This window comes from Protobothrops mucrosquamatus, unplaced genomic scaffold (genome assembly GCF_001527695.2).
Source record: "Protobothrops mucrosquamatus isolate PMUCROS unplaced genomic scaffold, P.Mucros_1.0 scaffold4806, whole genome shotgun sequence".
In the NCBI taxonomy this organism is placed as follows: domain Eukaryota; kingdom Metazoa; phylum Chordata; class Lepidosauria; order Squamata; family Viperidae; genus Protobothrops; species Protobothrops mucrosquamatus.
The window spans coordinates 17649-36220 of NW_015390696.1; the positions used below are offsets into that span (position 1 = coordinate 17649).

The 18572-nt window shown below is 51.2% G+C and overlaps 2 protein-coding genes across 2 annotated transcripts in view; one reads left to right on the forward strand and one right to left on the reverse strand.

Annotated features, from left to right (window-relative positions):
* Nucleotides 1-999: 999 nt before the first annotated feature.
* SLC16A11 (solute carrier family 16 member 11) lies at nucleotides 1000-5540 on the forward strand. The gene is made up of 4 exons (XM_015828703.1): nucleotides 1000-1198; nucleotides 2227-2370; nucleotides 3323-4060; nucleotides 5338-5540. Exons 1-4 carry the CDS (start codon nucleotides 1000-1002, stop codon nucleotides 5538-5540), a joined length of 1284 nt encoding a protein of 427 aa, XP_015684189.1.
* Nucleotides 5541-9658: 4118 nt separating this feature from the next.
* SLC16A13 (solute carrier family 16 member 13) overlaps nucleotides 9659-18572 on the reverse strand; it is a gene marked incomplete at its 5' end in the record, with an annotated part of 19818 nt that continues 10904 nt past the window's right edge. Inside the window, 5 exons of the mRNA XM_015828704.2 lie at nucleotides 9659-9912; nucleotides 11653-12417; nucleotides 13619-13762; nucleotides 14874-15089; nucleotides 17388-17501. Of these exons, the coding sequence (XP_015684190.2) occupies nucleotides 9659-9912; nucleotides 11653-12417; nucleotides 13619-13762; nucleotides 14874-15089; nucleotides 17388-17501 (1493 nt within the window). The remainder of the gene's footprint in view (nucleotides 9913-11652; nucleotides 12418-13618; nucleotides 13763-14873; nucleotides 15090-17387; nucleotides 17502-18572) is intronic.

The window sequence follows — 18572 nt, forward strand, 5'->3', positions numbered from 1 at the left end:
TAACAACAACAATAATAATCATTCACTGCTAATAAAGTTGGAAGGGACCTCGGAGTAATAGTAATAGTAATAGTAATAGTAATAGTAATAGTAATAGTAATAGTAATAAATAAACCTGTATATAATGTAATGTACACTAACTACATCATACAAAAATCCCTCTTCCTCGTTTTACTTTGGACAACTCAGCAACTCACAATCTTCTGCTCAGAACAGTACACAAAAACCACACAAAACACACCTGTTGTGTTCAGCATAACTTGAAACGCATCGCTTCCCCACGGTTTGACGGAAGACCGCGCCTGCCCTCTGCAGGCCAGGATTAGTATTGCACGGCTCCAGATTTCGTCTGTTTGCAAACCGATGGACGAATCAGAATAGAGCTAGAAGGTGCCTGGGAGGTCATCTAGTCCAACCCCCTGCTCAGGCAAGGAGAACCTATACCATTTTGGACAAATGGCTGTCCAGTCTCTTCTTAAAAGCTTCCAGCGTTGGAGCATTCACCGCTTCTGGAGGCAGGTAGTTCCACTGGTTAATTGTTCTGTCAGGAAGTTTCTCCTTAATTCCAGGTTGCTTCTCTCCTTGATTGAGTTGGAAGGGCTCTTGGAGGTCTTCTAGTCCAACCCCCTGCTCAAGCAGGAGATCCTAGAATAGAATAGAATAGAATAGAATAGAATAGAATAGAATAGAATAGAATAGAAGCTGGAAGGGACCTTGGAGGTCTTCTAGTCCAGCCCCCCACTCAAGCAGTAGACCCTATTATACCCTTTCAGACGTGACTGTCCAGTCTCGTCTTAAAAACCTCCAGTGATGGATCACCCACACCTTCTGGTGGCAAGCAGTTCCCCTGGCTCATCGTCCTCCCTCTTAGGAAGTTTCTCCTTAGTTCCAGGTTGCTTCTCACCTTGATTAGACGCTTTACCTTCCTCTCCAGGATCAGGTGTGGGGCCAGCAGACCTCCTCCTGAAGCCCCCCACCCCCCCCCAGCAGCTGGAGAAGATGCTGCCCCTGGAAGACCCCCCGGATGGAGGTTGGGGCTGGATGGTCGTCCTCGCAGGGTTCCTAGTGAACTCGCTGACCTTCGGCGTCTTGCGCTCCTTGGGCGCCCTCACGGAAGGCCTGGTGGGGGCTTTCGAGGCCACCACGGCCCAGGTGTCCTGGGTGACGGGCATCACCTTGGCCACCAAGCAGTTTGCAAGTAAGTTTTTCCCCCCCCGCGGGGCCAACGCCGAGTAGGCCCCGCTTCGTTTCTGCTTTTCGCACCCGGAACTCCACTTTTCCCGTCCTCGTCTTTGCGGCCAAGCTGATCCAAGAGGGCGCGGCGGCAGCATGACAGGTCGAAGCAAAAAAAAAAAAAAATGCCCTGCGGTGTCGTCGGGCAGGTGCTCGCGAGCGCCCTCACAAAATGGCTGCCGCCCTGGTTCGGGAATAAGGGGCGAAGCAGCCGTGGGTTCCCAAGTTAGCCAACTGATGTTAGTCCAGCGATCTCAGCTTCTTCTTTTTCCAAGACGGTCACAGAAAGCATGGGTGTTTTGTTACAGGCCCAGTCCTCATTTTACGACGGTTCGTTTAGTGACTAAGTTACAACGGCACTGAAAAAAAGGGACATGCCCGTTTTTCACACCACCGTTGCGGCCTCCTCGCAAAATTTGGAGGCTTGGCAACTGACTTGTATTTATGACGGTCGCAGCGTCCCGGGGTGGGTCACACACGATCCCCTTTTGCGACCGTCTGACAAGCGAAGTCCGTGGGGGGGGCAGATTCACTTAACAACCGTGTTACTAACTTAACTGCCCATCTTAACGCATGCTGGTCTGGGGAATTCTGGGAGTTGAAGTCCACCCATCTTAAAGGATGCTGGCTGGGGAATTCTGCGACTTACGACTAGTCCTCACTCTTATGACCATCAGCGCATCTCTACTGTGGAGTAATCAAAATTCAGGCGTTTTGACAACCAATGTGTTGCAGCATGGTGTGGGGGGGTCACGTGATACACACACACCCATTTGCCACCTTCCCAGCTGGCTTCCGACAAGCAAAGTCAGTAAGGGAAGCCAGCTTCGCTTAACGACCGCACGACTCGCTTAACGACGGCGGAGGCCAAAGGTGGTAAAATCAGTTGCAACTCGTTTTAACAACCGGCGATTCTTTTCCGTGCTGCGAAAGGGGGGGGCGTTTTCCAACACACACACACACACACCCCGACTCGCTGTCTCGTCCTGGCAGGTCCCCTGGGCACGGCGGCCAGCACCCGCTACGGCGCCCGTCCGGTGGTCATGCTGGGGGGGTTCCTCTCTTCGTTGGGCCTCTTGGCGGCCGCGTTCAGCACCACCTTGCTCCAGTTATACCTCAGCCTGGGATTCCTGACAGGTGAGTCGGGCTCAAGATGGCTGCCGGGGCCTAGTTGAAGCTCCGCCCCTTTTATGTGTGATGCTTCTGGGTGTGATGGCTCTCTGGGGTGGCCATCTTAACTTTTTTGACCTCCCCCCTGCCTGAGCCTTTTCTATCCAGAGCTCGTTTTGTCCAGGGGTTCAAAAATGCGAGGAAAAGTGAGAGCGTGAGTTCCAATCACGCCTTAGAAATAAAAGGTGGCTTTGGGCCAATCGCCAGGAGACGGGGAGTTCTAGTTTCACCTGAGGCATGAAAAGCAGCCGGGTTAGTTGGAGTCAATCGCCCAAAGGTGGGGAGTTCTAGTCCCGCATTAGGCACGAAAGCCCGCTGGGTGACTTTGGGCCAATCACCAGGAGACGGTGAGTTCTAGTCCTGCCTTAGCCATGAAAGCTGGCTGGGTGACTTTGGGGCCAATCACCAGGAGACGGTGAGTTCTAGTCCTGCTTTAGGCATGAAAGCCGGCTGGGTGACTTTGGGCCAATCGTCAGGAGACGGTGAGTTCTAGTCCTGCCTTAAACATGAAAGTCTGCTCGGTGACTTTAGACTGATCACCAGGAGACGGGGAGTTCTAGTCCCGCCTTATCCATGAAAGCCGGCTGGGTGACTTTGGGCCAATCACCAGGAGACGACGAGTTCTAGTCCTGCCTTAGGCATGGAAGCCAGTTGGGCGTCTTTGGGCCAATCTCCAGGAGACGGTGAGTTCTAGTCCTGCCTTAGGCACGAAAGCCGACTGGGTGACTTTGGGCCAGTCCCTCTCTCTCTCAGCCCCACTCACCTTACAGGGTTGTTGTGAGTAAAACAGGAGGAGGAAAGAGTGTTCGGGATACGTTTATCACCTTGAATTATTTGTAGAAAATTAAGGTGGGCTATAAATTAATCGAGACAGATATAATAAATCTCTTTTTTTTTCCTCCCTTCCGTCTGCCTGCAGGTTTGGGCTGGGCCCTGGCCTTCGCCCCCACCATGGGCACCCTCGCCCGCTATTTCTCCAGCCGCCGCTCGCTGGCCGTGGGCCTGGCCTTGACCGGCAACGGCCTGGCCTCTTTGGCCCTCTCGCCCCTCCTGCGCCTGGCGGCCGACCACCTCGCCTGGCGAGGCACCTTGCTGGCCGCCTCGGCCTTGACCCTCCACCTGGTGCCCGGCGGGGCCCTCCTCCGGCCCCTGGCCCTGCGGGGAGACCCCCCCAAGCTGACCGCCCTCTTTGATTTGGGCCTCTTCGCCCAGCGAGGCTTCGGGGCCTTCGTCCTGGGCACTGCCCTCTTGGCCGCTGGCTACTTCGTCCCCTACGTCCACCTGGATGCCTACGGCCGGGCGCTAGGCATGGAGGCGTACAGAGCGGCCTTCGTGGTCTCGCTGGCCGGCTTAGCCGACGCCCTGGCCCGGCTACTGGCCGGCTGCGTGGCTGACCGGTGTCTCTTGCCCCCCGTCTACCTGCTGGTGGCCGCCAACTCCTTGGTGGGGGTCAGCCTGCTCTTCTTCCCGGCCTCCTCCGCCTCCTATGCCAGCCTGCTCGCCCTGGCTTTGCTCTACGGCGCCAGCGCGGGAAGCTTCGCCACGCTGGCCTTCGGGGTCTTGCCCGAGCTGGTGGGCGTCGGCCGCGTGGTGAACGCCACGGGGCTGTGCATGATGTCCATGAGCGTCGGGGGCTTGCTGGGACCCCCCCTCTCGGGTAAGGAGGAGAGGGGTGCTGCAGGGTGGGTGTACGGGGTGACTGTTGGGGGGGGCTCAGTCCAGGTGTAGCTCTATTGTCGATATCATCATCATCATAAAGTTGGAAGGGACCTTGGAGGTCATCTAGTCCAACCCCCTGCTCAGGCAGGAAACCTTAGAACATTGCAGACAACTTCCAGTATTGGAGAAGGGAGGGAGGAAATTAAAAAAAAGAATAGCAGAACAACAGACTCGGAAGGGACCTTGGAGGTCATCTAGTCCAACCCCCTGGTCAGGCAGGAAACCCTATATACCATTTCAGACGAAGGACTGTCCAGTCTCTTCTTAAAAACTTCCAGTGTTGGAGAAGGGAGGGAGGGAGGGAAGAAGCAATGAAGGAAGGTAGGAAGGAATAACAGAATAACAGACTCGGAAGGGACCTTGGAGGTCATCTAGTCCAACCCCCTGCTCAGGCAGGAAACCCTATATACCATTTCAGACAAAGGGCTGTCCAGTCTCTTCTTAAAAACTTCCAGTGTTGGAGGAGGGGGAGAAGAAGGAAGGAAGGAAGGAAGGAATAACACAATAACAGACTCGGAAGGGACCTTGGAGATCATCTAGTCCAACCCTCGGCTCAGGCAGGAAACCCTATAGTACCATTTCAGACAAAGGGCAGTCCAAAAGATTGATTAAACAACAACAATGATGGATTCAGGGTTGTTTAATCAATATTTCTCAGACGTGGCCCCTTTAAGGCGGGTGGACCTCAACTCCCAGAATCCCCCATCCAGCACATCAATTGCCCATTTAATTCTCCTACCATATAACCCCACCCCCATCTAACTGGGTTTATTAATTTAGCTTGTCAGGGGTTAGGTTTTTTTTCACTTTGCTGAAGTCAAGGTATATTACATCTATTCTACCGCATCCCTCAATAAAAAAAAAAGTGATATTTGTCCCCGTCCTAGCCATGCTGAATTCCGATAAACCTTTGCTGGCTGGGGAATTCTGGGAGTTGAAGTCCACGCATCTTAATTCATGCTGGCTGGGGAATTCTGGGAGTTGAAGTCCACGCATCTTAATTCATGCTGGCTGGGGAATTCTGGGAGTTGAAGTCCCCCTGCCTTGAACTGGCCATGGTTGCGAAACATGACTAAACCCCACCTGCCTTCTGGGAATCTCGCCAACGGGTGAACCCGGGCCACTATTTTCAGTCAGACTGAGGGTTTCTCTGACAAACCATGATTAAGCCAACAATGCTGGCTTAGGCCTCCTCGTCTCTTCTTTTCTTCCCAGGCTTCCTGCGGGACCAAACTGGAGACTTCGCTACCTCGTTCCTGGTTGGGGGGGGCTTTGTCCTCTGTGCCAGTCTGGTCTTCCTTGCCCTCCCCTCCCCCTTGTCCGGATGCTGCAGCCCCCAGTCGGGCGAGATGCCCGCTGCTGTGGGGCATCGGAAACCTCCCCGCCCCATGACGGCCAGGAGACCTTTGGAAATATGAAAGACACCCCACGTTCCTTCCCGCCATGCCCATCACAGCCAACCCGACAAGGATGATGGGCGTGTGAATCCAATCTACTAAAGCGGTCCCAGCTTCTGGGCGCTCTCTTCCGGCCCCCTTCTGCAACCATGCGCCCTCCGACGAGTGCGCAATTTAACGGGACTCCCCACTGGGGTGCAACAGGGAGAGGACCCTCCCCCCAATTGAGGGGAGGGGTGACCCAATGCATCGAACCCATCGTCCACTGCCTTGGCAGGAAAGGCAGGCAAAACGGGGCAAAATTCACTTAACCGCACTGTCTCGCTTAGCAACAAAAATGTTGGGCCCAGTTGTGGTATAGAATAGAATAGAATACAATAGAATACAATAGAATAGAATAGAATAGAATAGAATAGGAATAAAGAATAAGAATAAGAATAAGAATAAGAATAAGAATAAGAATAGAATAGAATAGAATAGAATAGAATAGAATAGAATAGAATAGAATAGAATAGAATAGAATAGAAGAGAAGAGAATAGAAGAGAATAGGGTAGGGTAGGGTAGGGTAGGGTAGGGTAGGGTAGGGCAGGGTAGGGTAAAGTAGAGTAGAGTAGAGTAGAGTAGAGTAGAAATAACATACAGAATAGAATAGAGTAGAGTAGAGTAGAAATAATATACAGAATAGAATAGAATAGAATAGAATAGAATAGAATAGAATAGAATAGAATAGAGTAGGGTAGGGTAGGGTAGGGTAGGGTAGGGTAGAGTAGAGTAAAAATATCATACAGAATAGAATAGAATAGAATAGAATAGAATAGAATAGAATAGAATAGAATAGAATAGAATAGAATAGAATAATAGAATAGAGTAGAGTAGAGTAGAGTAGAGTAGAGTAGAGTAGAGTAGAGTAGAGTAGGGTAGGGTAGGGTAGGGTAGGGTAGGGTAGGGTAGAGTAGAGTAGAGTAGAGTAGAAATAACATACAGAATAGAATAGAATAGAGTAGAGTAGAAATAATATACAGAATAGAATAGAATAGGGTAGAATAGGGTAGGGTAGGGTAGGGTAGGGTAGAGTAAAAATATACAGAATAGAATAGAATAGAATAGAATAGAATAGAATAGAATAGAATAGAATATAGAATATAGAATAGAATAGAATATAGAACAGAACAGAATAGAAAATGTGGAATGGAATGGAATAGAATTAGAATTAGAATAGAATAGAATAAAGAATAGAATAGAAATAAGGGAACAGAATAGAACGGTCACTAAAGAAACAGTTGTAAGGAGAGGACTGCTTGTACCCCTAGCGAGAGCGCTACGTTGATTAGCCCATTTCAAAGGTCAGGAAAACGCGCTGAGTTTAGAGAATTCCGTATTCAGCCGAAGGTCACCAAAAAAAGAGCGGAGAAACTTGCAGGACTTTGCAACTGGCACAGTCAGGAGATTTCCGAGGAATTTGACGTCGGGACTTTCTCCTGGTAGTGAAAATGCAGATTTTCAGCGCACGGTTGTTGAATGGGGACCTCTTCCAATAAAATAGAGGTTGAGCTTCACTTAACAACGGTTTGTTTAGTGACCGGAGTTAAAACAGTTCCTAGAAACAGTCACCCCCCCCCCTTGGCTCCTAAAGGGAACAAGCATTTCCCCTCTGGTGTTGGGGTGTGTTTGGGGGGCACAGCACCCCCCAAAAAACCTTACCAGGCGTGCAATTTAGCCGATTCGAACCCAGAACTCGGGTTTTCCCGGGATCGAAGATGTGGCGTGATTCCTTGATCAATAAAATCTCTCTCTTGCTTCTCGAATTTTACATTCTAATTTGAACCATAACCCTAAAAATAACCAAGTTCACGTAAACCAATTTCACGCTGATTCATTCCGCTGGTCATTTTATTCCGAGAGTTTTTTTTTTTAATCAAACCACGTTAAATTAAATTAATTTTTTTTTAAAAAAAGAGAGACTTGCCAACGTTCTCTTCAAAGGGGACGTTTATGCTAAATTCACACCGACACAAGGCAGGTGAAAGACGTAAGCTGTGTTTCTCCACCCTGGGCAAGTTTAAGATGATGTGGACTTCAACTCCCAGAATTCCCCAGCCAGCTATGGCTGGGGAATTCTGGGAATTGGAAGTCCACCCGTCTTAAACTTGCCCAGGTGGAGAACAACTGGACTAAACGGTTCGTTTTCTTTCTAGCTTCACCCCTCTCACATCGGACTACATTGCACATCGCCCCCAGCCGGTGTAGCCGAGATGCGCGGGCTGGGGATTATGGGATAGGCAATCAGATACACCCAGATTGCAACAGCTGGCGCTTGCAGCCCCGTCTTTCTTTTCCTTTGCTAAAGCTTTGGCGCAGAATTTCGGTGCCACGATCCCCCGTTGATGGTGGGGAGATGGGTGGGGGGCGTCCCAGGGTCCCCTGGAGGATGCACAAGAGAAGGGGTACATTTTGCACACGTCCACAACTCGAGGGGGAGCCCCATCAATCTGGTAGGAAGGAGGAAGCAGCAGGGAGAGCAGCTAGGCAAAGAAGTTGCAAGAGGTAGCTGCAGCGAGGTCCAACAAGTCAAAACGGCACGCACACACCCACACACACACACACACACCCCGTGTGGATGCCATCTTGACCGTTTGGATTCCCCCGCCCGACATCCTCAACTGAGGCTCTCTGCTCTCCAGGAGACTATCTGAGAATGAAGAGGGGAATGTCTGCCAAGGGGAATTTCTGCGAGCGAATGTGTGCAAAAGGATTTGCGCAGGGGAATTTCTGCGAGGGAACTTGAATTGGCGCCAAGGAATTTCTGCAAGGGAACGGGCGCAGGGGAATTCCTGCAAGCGAATTTGTGCAACGGAATTTCTGCCAGGGAATTTGCGCAGGGGAATTTGAATTTGCGCCAAGGAATTTCTGCAAATTTCTCCAAGGGGATTTGAATTTGTGCAAAGGAATTTCTGCCAGGGAATTTGAATTTGTACAAAGGAATTTCTGCAAGGAAATTTGCGCAGGGGAATTTCTGCAAGCGAATTTCTGCCAGGGAACTTGAATTGGCGCAAAGGAATTTCTACAAGGGAATTTCTGCAAGGGAATTTTAATTTGCGCAAAGGAATTTCTACAAGGGAATGTGCCCAGGGGAATTTCTGCAAGCGAATTTGTACAAAGGAATTTCTGCAAGCGAATTTCTGTAAAAGAATTTCTGCAAGCGAATTTCTGTAAAAGAATTTCTGCAAGCGAATTTGCGCAGGGGAATTTGAATTTGTGCAAGGGAATTTCTGCAAATTTCTGCAAGGGAATTTCAATTTGTGCAAGGGAATTTGTGCAGGGAAGCTATTTGGGGAGGGGAAGGGAGGATTAAGGGGAAACCCCGTGGGGTAGCTTGTACCCAAACCGTGTGTGTCCCCCATTGCTGAGAGTGACAGCAACCAAGGTGGCTGAGGCAGGTTTTGGCTGAGAGATTTGGCCATCCCGGTTGGAGTTTAACCTCTCCAATCCCAGGAATTATGTCCACAGTTGCCCAAGGCAGTTTGAGGGGGGGGATGTCTTGCTCTGGTTGGACCCCAACCCTCAAAGCCCCCTCCTCCGTGCAGCCCCCCCAACACAATCAAGGAGAGATCCCATTGACTCAGGATCGTCTGATCTTAAAGTTGGAAGCAAGGTAAGGGGCATCTCATCCCAGGGCTGTGGAGCAGGGGCTGGGGAGTCCATCAGGATTGGCACGATGAGCCTGCCACCCACAAGGCTGCCCGCTTAAACTAGAGGGCACCAGCTTCAGCGTCCCGGGTTCGACTTTCCTAAAAAACCGCTCTTTGGCAGACAAAAGAGGTTTAAGGCCGGGCTCTCCAGACTTGCGGACTTCAACACCCAGAATTCTGTGTGTTTCTCCGTCTCCGGTGAGGGAATTCTGGGAGTTGAAGTCCGCAAGTCTTAAAAGGGGTCCGATCCCTGGTTTAAGGCACTGGCGAATCAAATCCGTAGTAAGACCTGGCCTCGTGCAGCTGCAGCGAGTAACACCCCACACCCTCCCTCCGCATTCTCGCACGCCCGTTTACGCATTCAACGGCACGCGTCTGATCGGGTTCCCGCAGAGTCCAGAGATCTCTCTGCTCTGGATCCACGTCCACCTTTGGACTCCTGCGGCCGCTCAGCTCTTCACGGGGGTCTGCTCGGCCATGGGCCCCCCAGGGCAGGGGCGGCACTTTTCGGGAGTGGGGGCCTCCGAGGTCAACTGGCTGCCGTCCCCGGCCTCTTTGCCACGCCGGTGCTCCTGCCAAGCCGGCTGAGACAGGCAAGTGGAGAAACTGGGCACGGTCATCAAGACGAGGCTACCGGCCAACAGGAAGGACCCGGCGGCGAGGAAGGACGCCGCGTAGTTGCCGGTGAGGTCTCTGAGCCAACCTGGAAGAAGACGGCGAAAGAGTGAACTCGTGCCAGGATGGGCGGTGTCAATCACCCGGAGCAGTGGATCAACCAACCTGGACGTCGCCACACCTGGAATCCTGCATCCAGTTTTGGTCACCACGTTACCAAAAATAAACGAGTTTGGGACTTTGGGAAAAGTGCAACGAAGAGCAATTAAACCGATGAAAGGCCTGGAGGCTAAAACACACGGACGGTTGCACGATTTGGGCATGTCTAGTTAAATGAAAAGAATAGGGGAGACACGATAGCAGTCTTCCAGTACTTGGGGGGCTGCCCCAAAGAGGAGGGGGGGTTCCACCTATTCTCCAAAGCGCCTGAAGGCAGGACAAGAAGCGACGGATGGAGACTCATCAAGCTGAGAAGCAACTTGGAATTAAGGAGGAATTTCCCGACAGTGAGGACAATTAACCAGTGGAACGGCTTGCCACCAGACGTTGTGGGTGCTCCATCACTGGAGGTCTTTAAGAAGAGACTGGGCAGCCCCTTGTCTGAGATGTTATAGGGTCTCCTGGTTGAGCAGGGGTTGGACTAGAAGACCTCCGAGGTCCCTTCCAGCTCTATTCTGATTGATTGAAACAAACCATGATGTGACCTTAGGGGTAAGGACCTACCATCTCCGTATCCCACAGGTCCGCACCACATCCGATACAACCCTGGAGAATTCCTCCAGCGCTGTCGGAAAACATCTCAACAGGACAAAATCCCAGAAACATCTCAACAGGACAAAATCTGCGTTCTCCTTTGACCTGGATTTCCGCAAGGCCCGCAGAAACCAGACGAACGAGTTCGGAAGAGCGGCTACGATTGTGTTACTCCAGGGCTCCCCAACCTGTAAGCCACGGCCCAGTATCAGGCCGTGGCCTGCTGGCCACCGGGCTGTGGGACAGGCTAGTCATGGCAGGCAAGTAATAATAATAATAATAATAAAGTTGGAAGGGACCTTGGAGGTCATCAAGTCCAACCCCCCACTCAGGCAGGAAACCCTAGACCAGGAGTAGTCAATCTTGGCTCTTTTATGACTCGTGGATTTCAACTCCCAGAATTCCTGAGCCAGCTATGCTATGCTGGCTCAGGGAATTCTGGGAGTTGAAGTCCACGAGTCATAAAAGAGCCAAGGTTGACTACCCCTGCCCTAGACCATTTCGGACAAATGGCTGTCCAGTTTCTTCTTAAAAACTTGCAGTGTTGGAGCATTCACCGCTTCTGGAGGCAGGTGGTTCCACTGGTTAATTGTTCTAACTGTCAGGAAGTTTCTCCTTACTTCCAGGTTGCTTCTCTCCTTGGTTAGTTTCCATCCATTGCTTCTTGTCCTGCCTTCAGGCGCTTTGGAGAATAGCTTGACTCCCTCTTCTTTGGGGCAGCCCCTGAGATATTGGAACACTGCTATCATGCATGCACCCCCCCCCACCATTTGCGCTAGCACCACAGCCACAGGATGCGAAAATGGGATTCTGCCATGCCGCAGGGCACAAAAACGGGACACCGCACCTCAGGGTGTGAAAACGGGAGGCCGCCATGCCTTGGGGCACAAAAACGGGACATCCCATGGGGCGTAAAAACAGGACACCACGCCTCAGGACGTGAAAACAGAGTGCTGCGCCGCACAAGAACGAGGCAGGGCTAGTGAGTATCACGTTTGCGTCGCGCGCATGCTGCCTCCTCCGTTTCCCTCCGGTCCATCAACCGAGAAAGGTTGGTGACCTCTGTGTTACTCACCAGACAAGGGGGCCCCCAAGAGCCCCCCGACGCTTTCTATCATCTGGAGCAGCCCCATGGCGCTGAAGATGTTCTCGATGCCCACGATCTCCGGAATGATGGAGAAGACCACGGGCGTCAGGGCTCCGGAGAAGAATCCGTAGCCGAGGCTGATGGCCACAAGGAGCGGGTAGGTGCGGCCCCAGGCGATCAGCAGCAAGGAGACACCCGTCAAGAAGGTCCAGGCCACCAACAGGTGGATCAACCGTGACAACCTGTAGCTGCCCAGCCAGCCGGAGAAGAGGCGACCGCAAAGGTCCGCCACGGCCGCCACGGACATCAGAAAGGCAGCCTGGTACTCGTCAAAGTCCAGTTCTCGTGCCCGGGCCACCAGGTGGACGTAGGGGATAAAATAGCCTGTGTTGACCAACGTGACGGCCACCACGTACCGCATGAACGAGCCGTGGGAAAGGAGGTGCAGGCCGAAGAGATTGGAGAGGGTCTTCCAGCACGGCCCCGTCAGCTTTTTGCCGGACAGGTCCTCCTTCAGGGTCAGGGGCCGGATGAGGGTGCCACAGACCACGAGGTTGAAGGACATGCCAGCAACGATCATGAGGGCACCCCTCCAGGCGTAGGTGTCCACCAGGAATTGGAAGAGAGGCGAGAAGGCGAAGGAGGAGATGCAAACGCCGGTCAGGGCCAAACTGGTGGCCAGGGTGCGGCGTGTCTTGAAGTAGCGAGCCACGGAGGCCATGGAAGGCGTGAAGACCAACGCCCAGCCGAACCCTGCAACAAAATCAGAGGCGGATTCCAGTTCCCCCGTTGAGCTTTTGCTGAAAGTCAAGAGGTCTTCTAGAGTAGAGCACAATTCCTCAGATGGCATGGTTGAAGATGGGTGGACTTCCACTCCCAGAATCCCCCAGCCAGCCTGCTTTAAGATGGGTGGACTTCCACTCCCAGAATCCCCCAGCCAGCATGTTTTAAGATGGGTGGACTTCCACTCCCAGAATCCCCCAGCCAGCATGTTTTAAGATGGGTGGACTTCCACTCCCAGAATCCCCCAGCCAGCATGTTTTAAGAGGGGTGGACTTTGACTCCCAGAATCCCCCAGCCAGCTTGCTTTAAGAGGCTGGCTGGGGAATTTAAGAGGGGTGGACGTAGACTCCCAGAATCCCCTAGCCAGCATGTTTTAAGATGGGTGGACTTCCACTCCCAGAATCCCCCAGCCAGCCTGCTTTAAGATGGGTGGACTTCCACTCCCAGAATTCCCTAGCCAGCCTGCTTTAAGATGGGTGGACTTCCACTCCCAGAATTCCCTAGCCAGCCTGCTTTAAGATGGGTGGACTTCCACTCCCAGAATCCCCCAGCCAGCATGTTTTAAGAGGGGTGGACGTAGACTCCCAGAATCCCCCAGCCAGCCTGCTTTAAGATGGGTGGACTTTGACTCCCAGAATCCCCCAGCCAGCCTGCTTTAAGATGGGTGGACGTAGAATCCCAGAATTCACTAGCCAGCCTGCTTTAAGATGGGTGGACTTCCACTCCCAGAATCCCCCAGCCAGCATGTTTTAAGAGGGGTGGACGTAGACTCCCAGAATCCCCCAGCCAGCCTGCTTTAAGATGGGTGGACTTCCACTCCCAGAATCCTCCACCCAGCATGTTTTAAGATGGGTGGACTTCCACTCCCAGAATTCTCTAGCCAGCCATGCCTGAGTTTGTTTTTTTCCTCCTAACTCCTAGACCGGAGAGATTGCAGAGGAAGGGATTCTAAGAGAGTAACTCGGCCACCATCGGTGTATATATCAAAATTCTGGGAGTTGGAATCTACCCGTCTTAAAGCTGCCAAAGTTAAGAAACAGGGATCTGCATTGAAAAGGGTCTCACTTAGTGACGGTGTCTGTGCCAAAGAATTCCCAATTTTGACCGGCAGGAGAATGTCAGGGCAAAACTGGGGCAACGAAGAGAGAGCGCGACGTACCTAATTACGTACCTGAAAGGAGTCCGATGCTGAGATATAAGTGCACCAACTGGGTCGCAAACGATGCCAACAGGAGACCCAGGCCGGAGAGAAACCCCCCAACCATGATCACGGGCCGAGCCCCATAGTGGGAACTCAGAGCAGTTCCCACCGGACCTGAAAAGAACCATCAATAAACCTGGTTACCACGTTAACCGTTACACAATTCACTACACCTTTGAGGAGTGCAACTACAGGTCACCCTTGACTTACTCGTCGTTCGTTTAGTGACCGCTGGGAGTTACAACGGCGTGGGGAAAAAATGACTTGCCGTTTGGCCATTTTTCACACTTACGACCTCGTGGTCACATGATCAAAATTCGGACCCTTGGCAACCGGCTCCTATTTATGACGGTCGCAGCGTCCCCTGGGGGGGGTCACGTGATTCCCCCTTTTGCGACCTTCCGACACGCAAAGTCAATGGGGGAACACCAGATCCGCTTAACAACTGCGTGTTTCACTTAACGACGGCAGTGATTCAGTGGCAAAAAAGGTCACAAAATCGAGTCACTTAACCATCCCCTAGCTTAGCGATGGGAATTCTGGTCCCGACTGAGGTCGTAAGTCGAGGTTTTCAGGGCGTTGGACGTCCCTGTAGTTTCTCATGTTTAGCTGCTGGTGTGGACTTCAACTCCCAGAATTCCCTAGCGTAAGACTGAGAAATGCACAGAATTCTGGGAGTTGAAGTCCATCCACCTTAAATTCACTGAGAAATGCTGGACTGGAGGCCAAGGGTCCCCAAATGTGGCAACTGTAAGACTTGTGCACTTCGACTCCCAGAATTCCCTAGCGTAAGACTAAGAAACGCACAGAATTCTGGGAGTTGAAGTCCATCCACCTTAAATTCACTGAGAAGTGGTGGCCTGGAGGCCAAGGGACTCCAAATCTGGCAAGTTTAAGACTTGTGGACTTCAACTCCCAGAATTCCCCAGCCTGAGACTGAGAGAAACACACAGAATTCTGGGAGTTGAAGTCCATCCACCTTAAATTCACTGAGAAATGCTGGCCTCGAGGCCAAGGGACTCCAAATCTGGCAACTTTGAGACTTGTGGACTTCAACTCCCAGAATTCCCTAGCCTGAGACTGAGAAACACACAGAATTCTGGGAGTTGAAGTCCACAAGTCTTAAAGTTGCCAAGTCTGGAGACCCCTCCCGTTGAACAAATGCCATTTGTGTCCTGGCCCCCACCCCAGTAAGCCCCCTTCCTGTCCCCCCCCCACTACTCACTAGCAAACTGCTGCACCGCGATCCCGATGGAGGTGATCCAGGAGATCCGTCCGGACAATTCCTGGAAGTGAGCCACAAACTTGACGAAGAAAACGCCGAAGGATCGCAGAACGCCAAAGACCAAGGCAGACTGGAGGAAGGCAGCCAGGACCACCACCCAGCCCCAGCCCCCGTCAGGGGGGGCTGGGACAACGGCCCTCCGGACCAGCATGGATCCTTGGGGGGGGGGCAAGAAGAAACGGGGGGAAATGATGGAAAATCAAATTGGCATCCCAAAATGGGATCATCTAAATCTGGATTCCTTCCTTCCTTTCTTTCCTTCCTTCCTTTCTCCATCACTCCTTTTTTTTCTTCCTCTCTCTCTTTCTTCCTCCCTCCTTCCTTCCTCTCCCACCTTCCTTCCTTCCTTCCTTCTTTCTTTCTTTCTTTCTTTCTTTTTCTATTTCTTCCTCTCTCTCTTTCCTTCTTTCCTTCCTCCATCACTCCTTTTTTCTTCGTTCTTCCTTCCTCCTTCTTTCCTCTCCCTCTCCCACCCTCCTTTCTTCTTTCTTTTTCTTTACTCTCTCCCCTCCCTCTTTCGCTCCCTCCCTCCCTTTCTCTCTCTATCCTTTTCTTTCTCTTTCTCCCTCCCTTTCTCTCATTCTTTCTCTCCCTCTTTCCTTCTCTTTTTCTCTCTCTCTCCCTCCCTTCCGTTTTCTCTTTCCCTTTCTTTTTCTCTCCCCTCCCTTTCTCTCTCTCTCTCTCTCTCTCTTTCTTTCTTTCTTCCTGTCTCTCTCTCCTTCCTTCATTCCTCCATCACTCCTTTTTCCTCCTTCCTCCCTTTTCCTTCCTCCCTCCCTTCCTTCTCCCTCCCTCTTTCTTTTTCTTTCTTTCTTTCTTTCTTTCTTTCTTTCTTTCTCTCTCTCTCTCTCTCTCTCTCTCTCTCTCTCTCTCTCTCTCTCTCCTTCCTTCCCCTTTTTGGTGGCCTTCTGTGGTTCACCCCTGGCACTTTTACTTTCCTGCCGAAGGGGTCAGAAAAGTCAAAATGGCGGCCACACTTTACCCCCCCCCCTCCAGGGAGATCAAAAGACAGGCGAAGCGTCGACCCCATTCTCGTGGCTGCCATTTTGACTTTTCTGACCCTGCCCTGCTGCCAGTCCTGCTTCGTAGCGGATTCCTGGTGTGACTGGAATCCAGGAAACAGTTTCCCCCGCAGGGATCAAACCGAAAACGTGGGAATGCCAGCCGAAAGCTGGCAGAGCATAGCCTAATCCTGCTTAGGAACCCTCTTCTGTAAGATTTGGGAGGGGGGGCGCTTGGCATTCCCCTTGATTTTTGGGGTCCCCCCAGGGAGAGAATAAAATGGGATAGAGGGGGGGCATTCTATGGCCGCCTATCAACAGGCTAGAGGGCCTCTGAGGATGTGCAAAGCTCCTTTCAAGCCGGACACGCGTGCAGAGCGGAACGTAAGGAAGGTCTGCTGGGACTGGGATTGGGGGGTGGTCCTAAGACCCCCCCTCCCTCCCTGAGCATCTTCAAAGGCAAAGCCCACGTTCTCCCCCCACCCCAAATGGACCCAAACTCCCCCCCCCCCGCCCAAGCCCAGCAGGTGCAGCATCCGACGTGCCCTCGCCCCCTCCCCAGCCCTTCCCTTACCGGGGTGCCTGTGGGGGGGGACTCCAACCTGGCGCCCCCTTAGCAGCAACCGCGGGCGAGGAAGCGGCTCCGCTCTTGCAGGAGTCTGAGGAGGCGGGGCCTGCGGCGGGAAGCCACGCCCCCTCCGTCTCGTTCATCGCGTTCCAAGCATCCCTCCCTTCTTCTGCGGGGGGCGGGAGGGAGGGGGGGGAGGCGGTGGAGCCAGCGCAGGCGCACTGAGGACGTGCCAGAGCCCGGGGACGGGGGTCCGCGGGGGATGGGAAGCTAGGGGAAAAGCCAAAGGGGGCTTTACTCCCTCCCTCCCTCCTTTCCTTCCTTCCTTCCTTCCTTCCCCCACCCTCCTTTCTTCCCCCTCTCCCATCCTCCTTCCTTTCTTCCTGCCCTCCCTCTTTCTTTCTTTCCTTCCTTCCTTCCCTCCCTCCCTCCCTCCTTCCTTCCCCCCTTCCCCCCCCTCTCTCTCTCTCCCTCCTTCCCTTCNCCCTCACGCTGGCTGAGGAATTCTGGGAGTTGAAGTCCACAAGTTATAAAGGGGTCATATTTCCCTCACACTGGCTCAGGAACTCTGGGAGTTGAAGTCCACAAGTCATCAAAGGGTCCTAGTTCCCTCACGCTGGCTGATGAATTCTGGGAGTTGAAGTCCACAAGTAATCAAAAGGTCCTAGTTCCCTCACGCTGGCTGAGGAATTCTGGGAGTTGAAGTCCACCAGTCATCAAAGGGTCATAGTTCTCTCACGCTGGCTGAGGAATTCTGGGTGTTGAAGTCCACAAGTCATCAAAAGGTCCTCGTTCCCTCACGCTGGCTGAGGAATTCTGGGTGTTGAAGTCCACAAATCATCAAAGCATCCTGTATCATCCACGATCGTGGCGTGGGAGCTTGACCGTAGAGATCGTAGATATTTGGCAGGATGTTCCAGGCGGCTGGACCCTGCGCCACGCCGTTGACGAAGAAATGCAGGGTCCCGTCTTCCTTCCGCACGACACCCACCGTGTCGCCTGCCTGGGGAGGGGAGGAGGAGAGGGGAACAGCCTGAGAGAGGGCAGGTGACAAGTGTGAACAACCAGATCAGGGGTAGTTTGGCACCTGCCAGGTGGTACGCAAGCTAGACAAGTGTACATGGGGGGAATGACCTGAATTTGCTGTGTAAGAAAAGCAATAATAGCTCGATGCTGTTTTTTGCAGGAATAATCATACATTTGAAGGGACCAGTACTAAGAAATGTACTATAGGAATAGAATAGAGCTGGAAGGGACCTTGGAGGTCTTCTAGTCCAGCCCCAGAATAGAATAATAGAATAGAATAGAATAGAATAGAATAGAATAGAATAGAATAGAATAGAATAGAATAGAATAGAATAGAATACTAATGATAGAATAGAATAGAATAGAATAGAATAGAATAGAATAGAATAGAATAGAATAGAATAGAATAGAATAGAAGCTGGAAGGGACCTTGGAGGTCTTCTAGTCCAGCCCCAGAATAGAATAATAAAATACAGAATAGAATAGAATAAATAGAATAGAATAGAATAAATACTAATGATAGAATAGAATAGAATAGAATAGAATAGAATAGAATAGAATAGAATAGAATAGAATACTAATGATAGAATAGAATAGAATAGAATAGAATAGAATAGAATAGAATAGAATAGAATAGAAGCTGGAAGGGACCTTGGAGGTCTTCTAGTCCAGCCCCAAAATAGAATAATAAAATACAGAATAGAATAGAATAAATAGAATAGAATAGAATAGAATAAATACTAATGATAATAGAATAGAATAGAATAGAATAAAGAATAGAATAGAATAAAGAATAGAATATAATAGAATAGAATAGAATAGAATAGAATAGAATACTAATGATGGAATAGAATAGAATAGAATAGAATAGAATAGAATAGAATAGAATAGAAGCTGGAAGGGACCTTGGAGGTCTTCTAGTCCAGCCCCAGAATAGAATAATAAAATACAGAATAGAATAGAATAAATAGAATAGAATAGAATAGAATAGAATAAATACTAATGATAATAGAATAGAATAGAATAGAATAGAATAGAATAGAA